At 36.4% G+C, this 17,850-nt stretch overlaps 1 protein-coding gene across 10 annotated transcripts in view; it reads right to left on the bottom strand.

Annotated features, from left to right (window-relative positions):
• The window catches only part of BRAF (B-Raf proto-oncogene, serine/threonine kinase), a 167,897-nt gene that overhangs the window by 67,851 nt on the left and 82,196 nt on the right, over nt 1-17,850 (bottom strand). For 8 of the 10 annotated variants that reach the window (XR_011976817.1, XM_072652559.1, XM_072652561.1 and 5 more), the window contains exons 5-8: nt 17,071-17,173; nt 15,103-15,251; nt 13,910-14,029; nt 1,487-1,646 (exon numbers count right to left, since the gene is read on the bottom strand). Coding sequence is in view for 9 of the 10 variants with exons in the window: in XM_072652559.1 (XP_072508660.1) it covers nt 1,487-1,646; nt 13,910-14,029; nt 15,103-15,251; nt 17,071-17,173 (532 nt within the window). In the remaining variant the exon portion in view is untranslated. The remainder of the gene's footprint in view (nt 1-1,486; nt 1,647-13,909; nt 14,030-15,102; nt 15,252-17,070; nt 17,174-17,850) is intronic. The other 2 variants (XM_072652560.1, XM_072652562.1) reach the window with 1 other exon arrangement.

Below are 17,850 nucleotides of genomic sequence, written 5' to 3'. Positions count from 1 at the left end.
AAAACCGGGGCTTAACAGCACAATTATTAGGATATGAAGAGGACTAGAAATCTCATTAAATGAAGATCTAAGGAAGAAATTGGGCACAGTTAATCTGAAAAACAGAAGACTTATGGGAGAAGGTAACATGCTATCTTTCAATATTTGGAGGATTAATTCTTTTATGGAAGAATTAGATTTATTTTCATTGGTTGCAAAGAACAGAACTAAAACCAATTGGCTGAACATAAGAAAAAAGTCTTTGCTTTAGAGTGGTCTAAAAACCAGAGTGGAACAAAGATGCATTAGGGAATGGTGGGTTTTTTATGCCTGGATGTGCTTATGGGAAAACTGGATGAATTGTCAGGGATACTGCAGAAGAAAATCCATACTTCAAGGCGGACTTGGGTTAGATGACCTATGAGTTACCTTCCAACTTTATTCTTAGATGAGACATTAATCTAGCTTTGTAATCATATCTATTAGCTAGAAAGTTGGCAATGAGAAAGCAGAGGATAAGACTAGGCAGAAGGACAGTTAACAAAGGGCAAAATCTAGTTTCCTGTTATTGGTAAAAAGGACCAAAATTACCCTAGTAGAAGAACCCTTATAACTTATATACTTTACAATTTCTAGCTGTATTTCCTATCTCTGGCCTCACTCTGTATATTTTTTCTATAATGTTTTGTATTAAATTCCTTTTAAAAAAATCACCTATGGAGTAATGAGTTATTTGGAGGAGGTAGAACAGGTGAGAAAGAAAGGTGGGGGGTTGGGAGAAATGAGATAAGGTAAAGAACCTATATTTATTTCCAATAAAATAGCTAAATGCTAGGGAATTCAGGAAATAGATGGCAAGTGATAGAAGTGAAAAAAAAAATATAAGGCGTGAACAAGCCAGATCCTAGGCTAGTTATTTCACAGGAGAACTAGCATCCCAGACCAGGTGGTAGTCACTGGAAGCCCCTGGATATTTCTTCTCTAGACACCTGGCCTATGGCATTACAATTTGGTGAAACACATCATAAAGAGAACATATTTGTTTGAATGGATTAGGATGAATTATTGAAGAAAGAAGGAATTCATGAATATATAGGAGCTAAATCAATGATTAGCTCTTGGGGGATATCTGTATCTATGCAAAGACATACTTTGAGTACACCTCTACAAGGATGTTTAAGTAAAAGATTAAAAATAAATACAACTTAATGAAATAATTTAAAATTACTTTTTAGAGCACATTAGCTGTGGTAATGTTTATTTTACGATGACTGCAAAGTGAGAATGGCTGAAAGCTTTTTGAGTAGAGAACTATAGTGAGTGGCTCATAAGAATAAAGAGTTTTATGATTGGTTTAAAGCATTAATCAGTAATGGATACAAATTTATGAAGGATGTTAAAAATTTCAATGATCTGTGATTAGTGAAAAGTTTTCTTTTCTACAACTAATACAATGAATAAAAAGGATAATTCAATTTATTGTGACTCTAAGACACCGAATACTCACATCAATATTGACAGGCTCTATCGTGTTTATATGCACATTGGGAGCTGATGAGGACCGATCCCGTTGCCCAAACTGGTTCCGATGATCCTCATCTGCTGGTCGAAAGGGCTGTGGGATTGGAATGGATTTTGAAGGCGATGGGCTGGTAAGAACTGGGGGCCTGGAAAGTCAAGTTTGAAAAATACATTGAGAACTGCTATGCATGTTAACTCACATTCTAAAATGGAACAGTAGATACTTCTTTGTTTTTATATCCTCAAATCAAAGGTGAGAAAGGATTTAAAAATTATTACCATCAATAATAGTTTAACAGAAATTTAACAACCACAATTAATCTCAAGAAAGCAGCTTTGCTCAGTACCTTAAGGAGAGGCCTTCATGATTACATCACTAGATTTCTTTCAAAGGTAGTGAGAAATCACCTATGGTCACGCTGATACTCTTAATCCTCTACTTGGAGAAACTATTAAAAATTTAGTAGAAAGTAGCTAAATATATCTACCACCTAGTTATCTACATAATTTCCACCATACTAGAAATCACTAATGCCAGGAAATATATTATGGGAGGCAGGAAGATATAAGGCCAAGTAAACAGAAATTTTTTTTTTAAAGAACTTTAAAGACAAACTTGACCACACACTGTAAAGGAATATAAATCTTGGGCTTGCAGGTAGAGGCAGGACATGTTCAACTCTCCATTTTTATGCTCAGCTTCCCCTTACATTTCCAATGTAATGTCTTCTTATGTTCTGAGATTTTTAACATCTTTGACATAAGCATGCCCTGCTTACCCCAGGAGGCACAGAATTATTCATTCTTCATATGGCAAATGACAATGGAGTAGCTATGTAACAGTTTCTTTCTGATGATACTACTACATATGCTTCCTACATGACAAATGAGGTAATATTTGTAAAAGCACCTAGCAGAGTGCCTGGCATCTAATGGGCACTTAATGAATGCACTTCTTCTCTTCTTCCCCACCCTCCTTGTTTAAAAAATGATGCTGTTTAGAGTTCGAAAGAAATAAGTGAGGAATTCCTCTACCCTGAACTCTTTGAGGGAAGGAGGGTGCCTGAGACTCCCTCATGACCCATAACTTGTCAAGAGTCATGCTGTAGCATTTGAAACAAAGTAGACCAAGCTGTACTCAGGAGACAAAGAAGAAAGTTGTAGGGAGTCTATATATCGTCTTAAGAATGACAAAGCAGATCAGTATTGTGACATTGTGATCAACTGCAGATCATCAAATGAGGATTGTCTTTCAACAACCTTCTGGACCACCAAATGCCTCAGCTGAATTTATCAACAGCTCTTTCCCCATTAGTGGATACCTTCACTCTAGCCTAGAAGGAGTGAGCATCACCTATCAAAAATATTAAATGGAAGGCAGAAAGAGCAAATGAAGGTAAGAGCAGAAAGCTGAGTGCTGTAACTACTGTTTTTCACTAAAGTGAAAAAATGGGCCCAGGTGTCAGAGATAGACTGAAAATAAGAAAATGACATTGAATGTATTTTGGAAGTGAGGAGAGAGCTTAACAAAGAATCAAGGATTTAGGTAAAAAGGGTAGTAGTCACAAAAAACAGGCAGATGAGACAACATGGGTCTGTATGGAAATACAGAAGCCTGAGAGGATGTCTAATACGGAAGAAAGTCACAGAAAGAAGTCAAATAGGTTATTAAGGAAATTTGGATTTAGGATCAATAATAGGATGATACTAGAAGCATACTCAGCTTCCTTATATTTCTATGTATTTCATAAACAGAAATGAGAGGCAAATAGGGAATGTTAGACCTGAGGGGAAAGGAATCACTCGAAATATTTCTTAAGCCAACATTCACTACAAATGAGGATAGAAAAGAGAAAAAAATTTGGGATAACATTTATGCTCTTCAAATTTCTTATAATTCAGATTTCTAATTTGCAAAATACCAGAAAATCATTTTTCCAAATGCTGAGATGTGGAAATAGATACTGCATAAATATACTGATTGATATAATAACTTCAGGGTTAGATATGCAAAATTAATCTTAAAAATATTTGATCTTTGTACAAGATCACACATAGATCAGCTCAAACTGAGAAAATTCTTTAGTTTCATTAATGCTGTAAAAGCAACCCAAAGGGTCTTGAAAATGAGTTAAGGGAGAAGGGTTTGAAAGGAGGGAAAGTTTTTAGCAGAACTAGGGTTGAAGGAGAAGGAAGCAAAAAGTGGCAATAAACAAGTCCCAAACAAGCACACTCGGGCATTCTGAAGGTTGTCAGCCAGTAGTTCTGCTTCTTCAGAGCACATTACTTGGAGGTAAAAAGATACAGTTTATGAGGATGAAAATTAATACATTATGCTAGACAATGAATCCATTTAAGGCTGCCTTTAAAATATGTAATAGATAACAATGCTTAAAACATATGACAATGTAGGAAAAGCCAATTCAAATTAAAGTTCGTCAAAATCAGTCTTCATTCCACTTGAGTTTTTCATGGAAATCTGAGTTTCTAGGAGAACTCTTGAGGACAACTATATGCTTTAGCCAAGTGAATAGAAGGGGCAAGGATGATCATAATGATAAATTAAAAGAAATCAGACCTACTGTTTTTTAATAACATGTTGACGTAAAGAATTCTGAGAAAAAAAACAACAGGCTTTTAGCACAGGGGAAAATATCCTAAACAACTAACTACAAGCAATACTAGATAACAGATGGAATAATCTATCAATGTAATTCAAGTTGCTAGTACCAAATAAAAAAATAAAGAGGCTTTTAACCTCTATCATCTTTAGCAAATTGTCATACAAGCTACTTCTGACCTAAAACTAACTTTCAGTCTCAAACATTTTTATTAAAAAAATTTTGAAACAAAGTGGCTGCTCCTGTTCAGTGATATGCAAATAAAAAGCTGACTTTTTAAACAGGGATATATCTTATAATATATTATGTACTTCCTCTTAAAAAAAAGAAAAAAAAGCATGGCTGTCTAACTTCTAACCAAAAGAAGGCACTGCATTGCTTCTCAAGCAAATCTTGATTACATTCAATATTTTATTTTGTTGAAATTACTATTTTTACCAGGGTCATTGGCAACAATTCCAAGAAATCTATCAGTATTTAGGCAAAAGATCAACATGACCGTACTTTTTTACGTAAGCACACACATGTATATAAAGTATGAACTTGATAAGGATGAGAGTTTGGATGAGAGTTTAGCCATTTTATTTGCTATGCTCCATGTCCTCAGGACCATAGACAATCAGCTAAGTTATGAATAAAATATCCATGATATGGGATAACAGTTTCCCATCCCTAGTTATAAATGAATGGATGACAAATATATACCACAGTGAACATTTAGGGAGGTCAAAGTGAATGAATTCTCCTTGAAGTTGACAAATCGTGCTAGTAGAGCAACCAGGACTTACCGTTAGGAAGGCACCCATAGCTTATTAGAATTGTCAGCAGTGTATGCCACAGTTGAAGAATTAAAAAGTCCTTATTTTAACATTGGTCTTCTAAGAAGTGGTATACAATTATTCCAGGTCAATGATGCTATGCATCATTAAAGAGAGCAGCAACTAAAGTAAAGGACCCACTAAAATGCAGAGCTACTCTTAATTAGCCAAAGAAACTGGTATACAAACTTTTTTACTAAAATTCTTAGTAACCTAGTACTAAAAATACAGAATTCACTATGGCATAGGTCTATGTAAATGCACTATTTTTTCATCTCTTTCAGAAAGTCACTCAGCTTAAAGATATAAAATAGAGAGTGAACACTGGATGCTATAGGATGAAAATACTGGGATTAAAACCGACATAGCTTCATGTCTCAAGATCCTTAACTTGGCAGGAAAGATATTCTAAAGCATGCAGATATAAAATTCTATTTAGTTACACTTCCCCCAAGGGCCTACAGGCATCAAAATAAAATCTGTCGCCTTGTATAAAACAAGGAAAGTATGACAGAAGGGCAATGAACTTCATGAATTCAAGCCCCAGCTTATGTGCCTACTATTCGTGTGACCCTGAGAAAGTTACCTAATGGTTCTGGATACCAACTGCCTCATCTGTCAAATGAGAAGTGACTTCTAGCCAAGATGGCTACTTGAACAAGAGGCAGATTGTCCAGCTCTCATCTATCTACTTTAGCAAAACCCTGAAGTTTGCACTTGACCAAATAATTATTAAGACATATGATGAGAAACTCTAAGTGTCTTCTTCCATCCCAGAATAGCACATAATGTCAGCCAGAAGCTGGTGGGCAACGAGAAAGGAAGCCAGCTACTACTGGCACTGGGTAGTTTTCCCGGATGACCAATGATGGGTCAAGAACACATGTAGCCTACAAGGTTCTGTGTCCAGAGGCAGCCAAAGCATAGGACTTCCCTGAAAAAGCTCCAGTGAGGGGAAATAGGTAGTATTCAGCGTGATACTATAGAGTTCAGACCAGAAAGCTCCAGGTCCACAAGTTTTGAAGTCCCTAACACTCTGTCCTCAGTTGCCAGAAGGGGCAATGAAGATCCAGAGGTATAAATCTCAAAGATCTAGGGGAGGAACTAACTCCAGAAAGTGGGGGGGTCATCATTGTTATCCAAATCATCCAGGGTGAAACCAGTCAGGGCTGACTCACCCCACCCAACTACAGCACAGGGACAGAGCTTGGTCCTAGAAAAACCTTAATTCATGAACCAAAATCTAGCAGGAAGAATGAATGAAAGGAAACACCTAGAAGTATAAAATATTATTATAAGTCTAGTGATTCCCCGACAGAGAAGAGAGTAAAAAAGCAGAGATTCAAAGGGAAAAAAATGAGATTTTCCTCAAAGACTATATGAACACCTAGAAGAAAAGAAGCAGGAAATAAAAAAATGAAATAAAAGAACCACAGAAAAAAAATGAAAGGAAAATAAATAGTTTAGAAGGGAAAATATAAACTTTCCTTATGAAATGGATTTCCTGAAAATTAGAACAGGGTAAAAATAAATCATTCCATGACACAGCAAGAATTTTTTTTAATCAAAAGACTTTTAAAAATAGAAGAAAATATAAAATATTTGCTATCCAAAATAAGTAACCTGTGCAAAAGGACAAGAAGAAATAATTTAACAACCACTGAACTCCCTGAAAATCAAGAATTAAAAAGTAAAATCCGACCACTATATTTCAAGAAATCATAAATGAAAACTGCCCAAATCTAACAGAACCAAAGGGCAAGGATAGATGTAATCTGTAGAACATCTCAAGAAAGAAACTATAATAAGAAAAATTCTTGGAGTATCACAGCTAAAATCCAGTGCTCTTATTATCTAAGGATGTGTATAAGCATACACAAAGAAATATCAAAGAAAAATGGTTGGGCAAAAGAACAAGCAACTCTTTTATAAATGAGAGAATATAATATTTCAAAAGGCAAAAGTTATAGGCTTGCAACCAAGAATAACTCACTCCTACAAAGCTGAATATAATTGTAAGGGAAAAAAAATGAACTTTTAATTCAAGAGGACTTTCAGGCATTTCTGACAAAAAGACCAGAGAGCTAAGTCTAGAGAAGTGTAGAAAAATAAGTTTATATAAGGAACTAGAAGAAGCTGTATGATAAGGTAATATAAACACTCTAATAGGGAGAGAACAAACAAGTGTCTCTTCAGAAGCCTACTCTTTTCAAAGAGCACTGAGGGAACTAAATAAGAAAAAAAGAGGTCTTGAAGTGAGTGGTTTGCTTCTGTTCTGAAAGTCTGAAGAGGGGGAGAAAGAAAGAGGATAAAAGGGATACTTTGGTGTATAAAGGAGAAAGAAGAGAATATAACATGTTATTTCTCATAATTGGGGTATGTGAGAAGAGTATACAAAACATGAAGAAAGGGGCAGGAGAAATGAGTATCATAGGGACCTTATTCTTATCTGAAATGGACAAAGGAAGGCTGAATGCACATACATACACAAACAGGTATAAAAATACATTAAATAACAGGAAAAACAAGCAAGGATAGAGAGGATATACTTATGAGGGAGAATAATACTGTGCAGAAAGTCAGAAACAAAACAAACTCCCTTATCCTGAAGAAGGGGATTAAAATGGGGGAAAAAACTAGGATCTAAGGGGGTGCCTAAGATTGCCACATGAGCAACTGATGAATGATCAAATAAGTTATGATATATGAATGAAATGGAATATTACCGTGCTATAAGAAATGAGAGCAATGATTCCAGACTATCCTGGGTAGTATGAACTGATGAAGAGCAGAATAGAATCAGAACAATTTATACAAGATCAGCAACACTGTGAAGAAAAACAACTTTGAAAGACACAAAAATCACTGCAATGATCAACCATATCATTAGTGGGCCCTTGATGCGCCAGGTTATCTACCTCTTGACAGAGAGGTGAAGGACAGAAGGTACTGAAAGAGACACTGATTTTTGAATATGATCACTGCGTGGAGGTTTTGCTTGACTATTCTTTTCTGTTACAGTTTTGTTTCTGTTTTCCCCTTTTCTTTCTCTAGGTTTTTAATTGGGGTGGAAGGTGGAATTGGCAACTATGGTACAAATAAAGAAGGTCATTAAAATGCTAACTAAGTGGTATGAAATGAAGATTCATGGTTTCATACAGAATCCACTTGTATTCTTATGTATGGAAATGTTTTTGTTTTTTAAGTTCACCATTTTAAAAAAATTTAAAAAGAGAGGAACAGTTTCCATGAATGAGGTGAAGTCCCTTCTTGTTGGTCTAACTATATGTGGAATATCACGGTCACTTCTTTGCACATGTATGCAGAAGACAGCAATCAGAATGTCAAGGGCAAGTCACATGAGGATCAATCAAAGGAATAGCAGTTATTTAGCCTAGAGAGGAGAAGGGCTAGGGAGAAGACGAAAACTGTTTTCTAAGGACTTGGAAAAGTGAGCATGTAGAAAAGAAAGTAGGCTTTTCTGTTGATTCCTACAGGGAACTGAAAAGATGAAGAGACGATGCCAAATGGCAAGTTCAAGCCTATATCAAGAAAACTTTCTAGTAATTACAGCTACTCAAAAGTGGCATGGGTTGCCTCAGAAGGTAGTGGTTTCCCTTTCACTGGAAGTCTTCAAGCAAAGGTTGGAAAAAGTGTGTGTGTGTGTGTGTGTGTGTGTGTGTGTGTGTGTGTGTGTGTGCGTGTACGTACACATTCTCTTTCAGGCACCCGCTGCACGTAGCAGCCCAGTGGGATCTTTATAATTCTGTGATAAGTTCTGCTGATTCTGAAAACATATTTGTAACTGGTATTATGCTGCCTCAGTTCTAACAGGAAACTGAACACAGATTTCTTGAATCACATGAGGCTTAGAAATGCTCTTTATGCCTGGTTTACAAGGCAGCCTCAAGAAAGGATAACAAGGAAGAAATGATGAAAGGGACTGGGAACTTGAAATGATGAAGAGAGAATGGAGCAAAACCAGAAGAACAATTTGTACAGCAGCAACAACAACAAGAACAAGTCTGAAAAACTAAGATCTCCAATTAGTGAATCTCTAACCACGTCTCCTAAGGACCTATGGTGAGGAAGCATACTGCCCACCTTCTGACAGTAAGGTGATGGACTCAAGGTGCAGAATGAGACATGTTTTTGGATACAGATACTGTGTGGATTCATTTTACTTGATATTTATTGGTTATTTGTATTTTTCTCTTCAGAATGGGGGGGGGATTCAGGGAAGAATAGAGTGTTAAAAATAAATAATTAATAATAACAAAACATTTTTTAAGTGCACAGAAGAGAACTGAAAGAAGCTCAGAAAGAAATATTAGCATACATGGCCATCAGATATGAAATAATTGGGGTATGCATATGGCCACACAAAAATGAACCTCTATGGAAACATACAGGTATGTTCTGGGATTTGAATGTTAATGTCCCTAAAGCTTGATGGTGTGAGACAAGGTGCCAGGGGTGATACTACCTAATGGAACAGGTACAGATGATGGTATGAAGAATGCAAGACAAGGACTTAAGTGGAGTATCACTGTATTTACACAGAACTGCTCACTGCTATTACTGTTTCTTAATTTAATATTAACTGTGACTATTATTTAATTCATGTCATCTAACAGGACAATTAAAATTAATTGGGCTATTTTGTCTTCATTCTTGTGTTTGAAAGTCAAATTTTCTTTTCAGCTCTGGTCTTTTCATCAAGAATGCTTGAAAGTCCTCTATTTCATTGAAAGACCATTTTTTCCCCTGAAGTATTATACTCAGTTTTGCTGGGTAGGTGATTCTTGGTTTTAGTCCTAGTTCCTTTGACTTCTGGAATATCCTATTCCACACCCTTCGATCCCTTAATGTAGAAGCTGCTAGATCTTGTGTTATCCTGATTGTATTTCCACAATACATGAATTGTTTCTTTCTAGCTGCTTGCAATATTTTCTCCTTGACCAGGGAACTCTGGAAGAATTTGGCCACAATGTTCTTAGGAGTTTCTCTTTTTGGATCTCTTTCAGGCGGTGATCAGTGGATTCCTTAAATACTTATTTTGCCCTCTGGTTCTAGAATCTCAGGACAGTTTTCCTTGATAATTCATGAAAGATGATGTCTAGGCTCTTTTTTTGATCATGGCTTTCAGGTAGTCCCATAATTTTTAAATTGTCTCTCCTGGATCTATTTTCCAGGTCAGTTCTTTTCCAATGAGATATTTCACATTATCTTCCATTTTTTCATTCTTTTGGTTTTGTTTTGTGATTTCTTGGTTTCTCATTAAGTCATTAGCCTCCATCTGCTCCATTCTAATTTTGAAAGAACTATTTTCTTCAGTGAGCTTTTGAACCTCCTTTTCCATTTGGCTAATTCTGCTTTTTAAAGCATTCTTCTCCTCATTGGCTTTTTGAACCTCTTTTGCCAATTGCGTTAGCCTATTTTTCAGGGTGTTATTTTCTTCAGCATTTTTTTGGGTCTCCTTTAGCAGGGTGCTGATCTGTTGTTCATACTTTGCTTGCAAGTCTTTTATTGCTCTTCCCAGTTTTTCCTCCACCTTTCTAACTTGATTTTCAAAATCCTTTTTGAGCAAGATGGCCTGAGCCCACTGAATATTTATTTTGGATATTTGGGATACAGAAGCCTTGATTTCTATGTCTTTCCCTGATGGTAAGCATTGTTCTTTCTCACCTGAAAGGAAGGGAGGAGATATCTGTTCAGCAAGAAAGTAACCTTCTATGGTCTTATTTTTTTCCCCCCTTTTCTGGGTATTTTCCCAGCCAGTTACTCGACTTCTGAGTGTCCTCTCCAAACCCACCTCACCTCCAGATCTGCCCAGCCAGCGCTTGGGGTCTGAGATGTTGCTTCCCAGCCTCAGGGCTCTGGGTGGGGGCGGGGCTACTATTCAGTGTGAGATCAAGTTCAGATGCTCAGGTCGGGGCAGGGCCGCCTCAAGGGGCTCAGTTCCTTCAGGGGGTTTATGTGGAGACCTTCAACAACGGATCTGAGCCCCTGCCTGCCTTGGGAGCCCCTGAGCGCCGCTGCCTCTGCTGCTGCCTCCTGAGGGGACCCGAGCCATGGGGGCACCCCACTCCCCTCTTGGGGAGCCGAAAAGACCCTCTCCTAGACCTCCAGCACCTGTGGGTGGAGGGACCTGCGCAGCTGCTGGAGATTCTGTCCCTGAAGCCTGCTCAGATCTGCTCCTCTCGGTGCCATGCGGCCAAGGCAGGGCTGGGCCCTGCTCCGGGTCCGGGGCACGACGGATCTTTGATGTCAGTTTTTCAGGTCCCTCTGGAACAGAAATCTCCTCCACTCCGTTGTTCTGTGGCTTCTGCTGCTCCAGAATTTGTTGGGAGTTCTTCTTTACAGGTATTTTACGGGCTGTGGGTTCGGAGCTAGCATATGTGTATCTTTCTACTCCGCCATCTTGGCTCCTCCCCCCCAATTGGGCTATTTTGAAACTGAAGCTCCTGTCTGAATACAGATTGATGCATACTATTTTTACTTTATTTTTCTTGAGTTTTTTTCTTGTCTATGTTTTTCTTTCACAACATGACTATTATGGATATGTCTTGCATGACTACACACATATAACCTATATCAAATTACTTGACTTCTCAACAAGAGGGGTGAGGAAGGAGGAAGGGAGAGAATTTGGAACTCAAAGCTTTAAAAATGAATGTTAAAAATTGTTTTTACATGTAACTCGGGAAAAATAAAATACTAAATAAAAGCTTAAAAAACAAAACAAAGCTGAAGTTCTTTAAAATTAACAATAAAAACTACATCTCGGAGGAGAAATCAGTACAACAATACAGCTACGTGGACCTTCTTTTTGGGTCCTCAAGACATGTATACATCTATATGTGTTCTGTATAGGCAGAAGTTACACTTACAATGATGACGGACCATCATGAGCCTTTGTGCAAAGGCTTTGTGATTGATCCCCAGCCACAAATCATTTTATGTGGCATAATTTTTGGCCACCAGCATACGGAAAATATTTTCAACAATGCAGCCATCTGAATTTGAGGCATGGGATTCCACATATTATTCTATAAGACAATATGGATTGGGAGGATAATTAAGAGTATATCCCCATGTAGAGGAACATTAAATTAATATGAAAACACTGGAAGTCAAATAAAATATATTGGTTTAACTACCTCTTAAACTAGACACTGAAGATATTATATTTATTCCCCTTGATTATTGAAATGCTCTTGATTTTCACATCATATGTGAAATAACCAATATCAGGATAATTTTTGGCAAAAGACTCTTAATTTCTTAAACTCTGTAAAGGTGACTAGAAAACAATTGTAACAGCACTTCTCAGCTTCGCTTCAAAGGAATCAGATTTGACAGTTCATTCCTGGTGTGGCATAATGTCAAAGAAAACTTTATACATATTGATGCATACCACTTCAATTCCACATATTGGTATGTTACTGCGTAGTAAATGCTCAATGGAGAAGAATGATGTAAACTGTTAGAACTTTACGAAGAAGAATATAGGATACTCCTCCAATACTAGGCACAAAAAGTATTATTTTAATAAAGGTATTAAAAGAGAAGTTATATCAAAATTACAAACTGTAGAATAGAAAAGAAGTAGTATGGAAAAGGCTGAGAAAGCAATTTTTAATTGCAGCTCTAATCTAATTGTAGCAGAGAAAACAAGTGTAAAATTCAATTGTATTAGCTACTTAATAAATACTAACAATCAATACCTAATTCACATAACCAGAAAAGACAACTGGAGAAAAGTAGGGAAAGAGCATAAATGTATAACAAAACTTGCATACATTGAGTAACACAGGAAGTCAATGAAAAATGATTATCTTTTCACCTAAATTTACTTCTCCTTCAGACTTATATCTGGCACTCCACTGTTGATACTATCACCTATATCCTATTTACACACTCCTCAGGATTATGACAGTTTCCCTTTCCTTCACATCTAGCATCTAAATACCAAAGTCTGTTTATGGTTTGTTCAAACCTCTTTGACATTCACTTTATTTCCATTTCTAAGTATGGACCCTCTTTTCTACTTGCTTGGACTACTCTAACAGGTCTGTCCACATCACAGAACTGGAAGGAACCTCAGAGGCCATTATTCCAAGAAGTACTTGAACAAGAATCTCCCCTCCAAATTATTTGAGAAAAATTATAAACTAATCTTTCCTTGAAGATCTCAAGAGAAGGGCAACCTGACAGCTCATGAGGTAGCCAACTTCAAAAGATGTGTACTGAATTCATGTACGTCAATAACATTCTGTGTAAAAGGCTTGGTCAAATGAGAAGATGCACAAAACCAATGTCTTCAGCATGCAGTTAAATTTAGGAATACAATTTAGTAGCCAAGCTTAACTGTCCCAAGAAGTGTCTCATACTCGATGTCTTTGAACATTGTTTACAATGTCTGCTTACCTTAAAATAATCTAACTAACCCATGGTCTATCTAGATCCCACATAGCCTTGAAGGCCCAGCTCAAATCCTTCCTCCCTGACTAACATCTCCCATTAATCTCCTCCTTCTCTAACCTCTCACAAAACCTATAGTTTCTACCCTCAAATTAGGCACATAATATGATCTTTTATGATTTAACATTCTTTCATGTCTTCCTGTTTCCTTCTTAAACAGACCTTCCTGAGGGGAAGGATTACCATGCTATACTTATGCATTCTTCATTGAAGCTACCCTAGTACAAAACACTGAGCACGTTAGTACATATTTTCTAATTAACTTATCAAGGAGAGAAGGATCCTGAAACATCATACTATGTCGGCTTTAATCTCACTCAGTGTAATGCATATAAATACGTACTTTACTATAAAAATAAGAAATCAACTTGAAAAATTCATTTAGTTAACAGTTCAAAGCTAAATTTTAAAGAATCATCTAAAATCTGGACAAAAACCAATTCTGAAATAGCATGTCACTGAACAGCAGTAGTCAAATCATACCCAATAGAATCTGAGGGGGGTGCTGAAGGGGATGATCCCGACGTAAGGGTGGTCTCTCCTAAGGAGGCCTCCTCCTGTGGTATTGGGTGGTGTTCAAAGAACTTGGAGACAAACAGCAAACTGTGAGGCAAAAACAAAAATAAAACAAAGCAAACCTAACTTGTGCAAAACCCAGAAGTTTCAAACACCAGAATATACAAATGCCTTAACAGGAAAACCATGGGCCAAATTCCATATTTAAAAACAAATGTTGAAAGAAACTCAACTGCTTGTCATTTTGTTTATCGATGAGATTAACTTTTTAATTTACAGCACAATGTCAAAGTAAAGCTCAAAAATCTATTTATGTGCCAGCCAATACAGAAAAAATTCCTCCATATTCAGAAAAAATATTCACGGCAGTTAAAGAATTACAACTAAAAGAAACACAGAAATCTTTAATAATCATCTCAAAGGGAATATGTTAGCTATAAAAGATATTTTACTTTAAAGTTGAACCCTGTCTCAAAATATGAAGTAATTATTTTTAAAGTAAGAAATATTATAATTTAGTCAAAGTAAAGAGGTCTAACTTTATTGGTTAAAATGATTTCAAGGGAAAGGATACAAAGAACAGGAAATAAAAATGTGTGTAGATTATCTTAGGATAAGAGAAACTAGGCAAGTGGGAAACGAAGTATAAGGAATTTTCATGAGCTATGCTATGAAGCAAGAACAGGCTTTTTGCAAATACATATATAAGAATATTTTATTAAAAATACAATAAATGACCAAGGAATTTTGCTTCTAAATTAATCTGTAAGGAAAAAGAAGTAATTTCAAAAGTAGATGACAGAATTAGAGAAGCAGGTATCAAAAAGCTTACCACTGAAACTGGTCAAAACCAGCAGCTCAATGTATTACAACATATTATTGGAGAAGAGTTTTTAATCTTAAAACTCTTTGTTTTCTAGGAAAAGAATACTGACTACAAAGTGTTAACTGGATAGCTACACCTGAAATGGGATGTGACAAGACAGTCTGGATATATTACAACTGTTCCAATGGTACTTTTTCTAAGAATGGTTGCAGAAAAACTCCTTTGTTTAACTTTAAACATACATGCATATGATTTGAAATGAATAAAACCTGTAGAATGTAGCAGAAATTGGAAACTATAAACAGAAGAGATTACTTATTAAGAGATTACTTACTCAAGTTGGTCATAATTAACACACATCAGTGGCACCTCTGTACTACAGCGTTGGTGAAATTTGTAACCACATGTCTGACAGCGGAAACCTTGGAAAAGCAGCTTTCGACAAAAGTCACAGAATGCTAAAGTGAAAAATGTCTTCCGTACCTAAAAATTAAAATACCACCACTATTAAAAGACAAGATTTTGGAAAACCTGACAAGTACTTCACAAGTAATTAGACATATTTCTTCTTGATTCCCCTGTCATTCTCAAAGGCAAATCTTTAATTAAAAAAAAAATTCGATGAAAACTTTACATAAAGAAGGATCCCATTAAGATTCAAACAGATATTTAATATCAATCAAAAAATTTTTTAAGAGTAGTATATAATTTTCAAATTAAAATTAGGACTGCTAATATGCTTAGAGATCAGGATAAATGACTGAGGAATGTATTATTTGTATAAAGCAATAAGGAGACAAAAATTACTAACAACAAATGGCCATATAGGCAAATTAGAGAAAATGGATATTCAGGACAATTAAAAGTAATTCATAACCATTCCTCCACATTTTAAATATCAAGGAGTATTTGTTTCACCAACAAATTTATACTTGGGCACAAAATTCATTCAAGAGGGCAACACCTTGATATTCTTTAAAATGTTTTCTTCCCAAATTATTTTTATGAATCACTTTTTGGAGGACATGTATAAATATGAACTGTTTTAAGTTTTGAGACTTTTCCATAGGACTCTGGATAACAGTATTTTTGGGAATTTGGTAGAAGGTAGATCCATTTTAGAAGTGGTGGTTAGGGGAACTACGAAGTCAAAAGAAAGATAATGTAATATTTACATCTGTAAGGAGTACAATAGAATTGGCAGCTTTATAACAAGGTTTTAATGAGTTTAAAAGCACAATGAAATCATCTCATCAAATTCACGGGAAAATGTTTGAAAGAGTAACTGGGAAGAACGCAGGAACATGAAGACCATCAGTCCCAGCTCTAAGGCCGGCTGTGTCCAAGGCTTATTGAGTGCTCTGGTTCAGGCTTGTGCTCTTCTTTGTTAGAGTACTATTTCCTAGACTTTGGGGTATTTCTGATTGGAGATGTTTTACCTTGGTTACACAGAAGACTCTGGCATCTTAGGCCATTATCTTCTAAAAGGAGAAGCTATTCAAAAAGAGAAATGCCCAGAGGCTCAAAGGGAAGTTGGGAGAATCAGAATGTGCATGTTTATGTACATGCAACTGAGAAGAAGAAAGGCATTACTGCAAGAAGCAAACCCAGCAATGATCATTTCACAACACTTAGTTCATGAAGTAATATGACTTGCAAGTAGCAAAGAAGTTATTAAAGACATACTGAGCACAAAATGAAAATGTAACAAATACATTAAAGATGCCTATCTCAGCTGACCCTCCCTTCAAATACTAACACTGCTCACAGAAGCAGTATTGCTTTCTTTCTCCTTCCCTCCCCTCCATTCTGATCATCATTTTGGGATATAATGGTCCCTTCAACAAGCCAACAATATAAGGGTAAAAATCCATGAAGGAGGAACACAAAGGAACTCTAAAGTAGCAGTGGAAAAGAAGTAGCTCTAGAATCAAATTCTGAGCTCATGATCTATAAAGTACAGAGCTTAACAAGTGTATTGACCTTTAGGTGAACAGCTTACACTAAGAGTAATTTAAAATGTTACATGGCCATCTTCACTGAGTTTCTATCAAGCCTCACCCCTGGGCCCTTTACTGTGAAGAGTTGTCTGCCATGTTCTGGGGAAGTAACCCAATCCTTTCTACCAGATTTAAAAAATGATCATATGCTTGTAATTAAAGCTTTTTTCCTGAAACAGAATGTTATCCTCTATATCATTACTTACTTATTTTCTTCCCTCTACCTTAGAAGTTCATTCATAGGAACTTGAAATATATGTTTGTGAACATTCGAACCATTTCAAAAATCAGAAGGTACATACAAAATTGTGTGTCGTTAGGGGAACATTCTCCAAAACTTCTACATGCAATTCTTCTCCAGTAAGCCAGGAAATATCCGTGTCCCAGCCAATAGGCTTCTTCTCTCTGGAAAATGGAGACATGAGTCTTTCTTGGTTACATATGATAAATCCTGAAAATCCTTTTAATATACCTCATGATGAAGATATGAAAAGCAGTTACTGAGGGTAAAGTGGTATACATGAGGGACGTTTGGCTCCCTAGTCTTCCACTGTTAGAAATCTGAATGGCAATAAATTGATTTTTAAGTTTATCCCAATTACATGCATCACTCCTGGACACCCAGCAGGGTAGAGAGATGCATTCTGTTCAGCTTCAGCCAAGACCTACAACAGCAGAGAACGGCTTGTTTCTGGGATCCAAAAACCAGACATGGATTTTTCTATCCATTCATAGAAAAGAATGCTCATGTGACAAGATATCCTCAAAAGGAAAATTTTATAGGATTTGCTAATTTAAGACCTTTACAAAATGTTAAGCAGAAGCCTTTTAGAAGAAAGTGGGCTTAATTAAAAAAAATTTTTCTTTTACAAGCATTGAGTAAAATCACTGATAGTCTAGACACAGCTGAGGCCTTATTTTTTTTTTTTAGAGCACAGTAAGTACTTACTTTAGTATCCATGATTTGTGACTTCCTCAGTGCTGGTGCTCCTGCGCCAACAGAGACCACACTCATACCACTCCTCTTTACCTCAGTAGTTAGTCTTCAAGAGTTGCTGTGGCCAAAAAACAGTCACCACCTG

The sequence above is a fragment of the Notamacropus eugenii genome, chromosome 3 (assembly GCF_028372415.1).
Source record: "Notamacropus eugenii isolate mMacEug1 chromosome 3, mMacEug1.pri_v2, whole genome shotgun sequence".
NCBI classification, from domain to species: Eukaryota; Metazoa; Chordata; class Mammalia; order Diprotodontia; family Macropodidae; genus Notamacropus; species Notamacropus eugenii.
The sequence above is the reverse complement of the archived record's forward strand: the minus strand, read 5'-3'. Positions and strand labels throughout refer to the sequence as shown.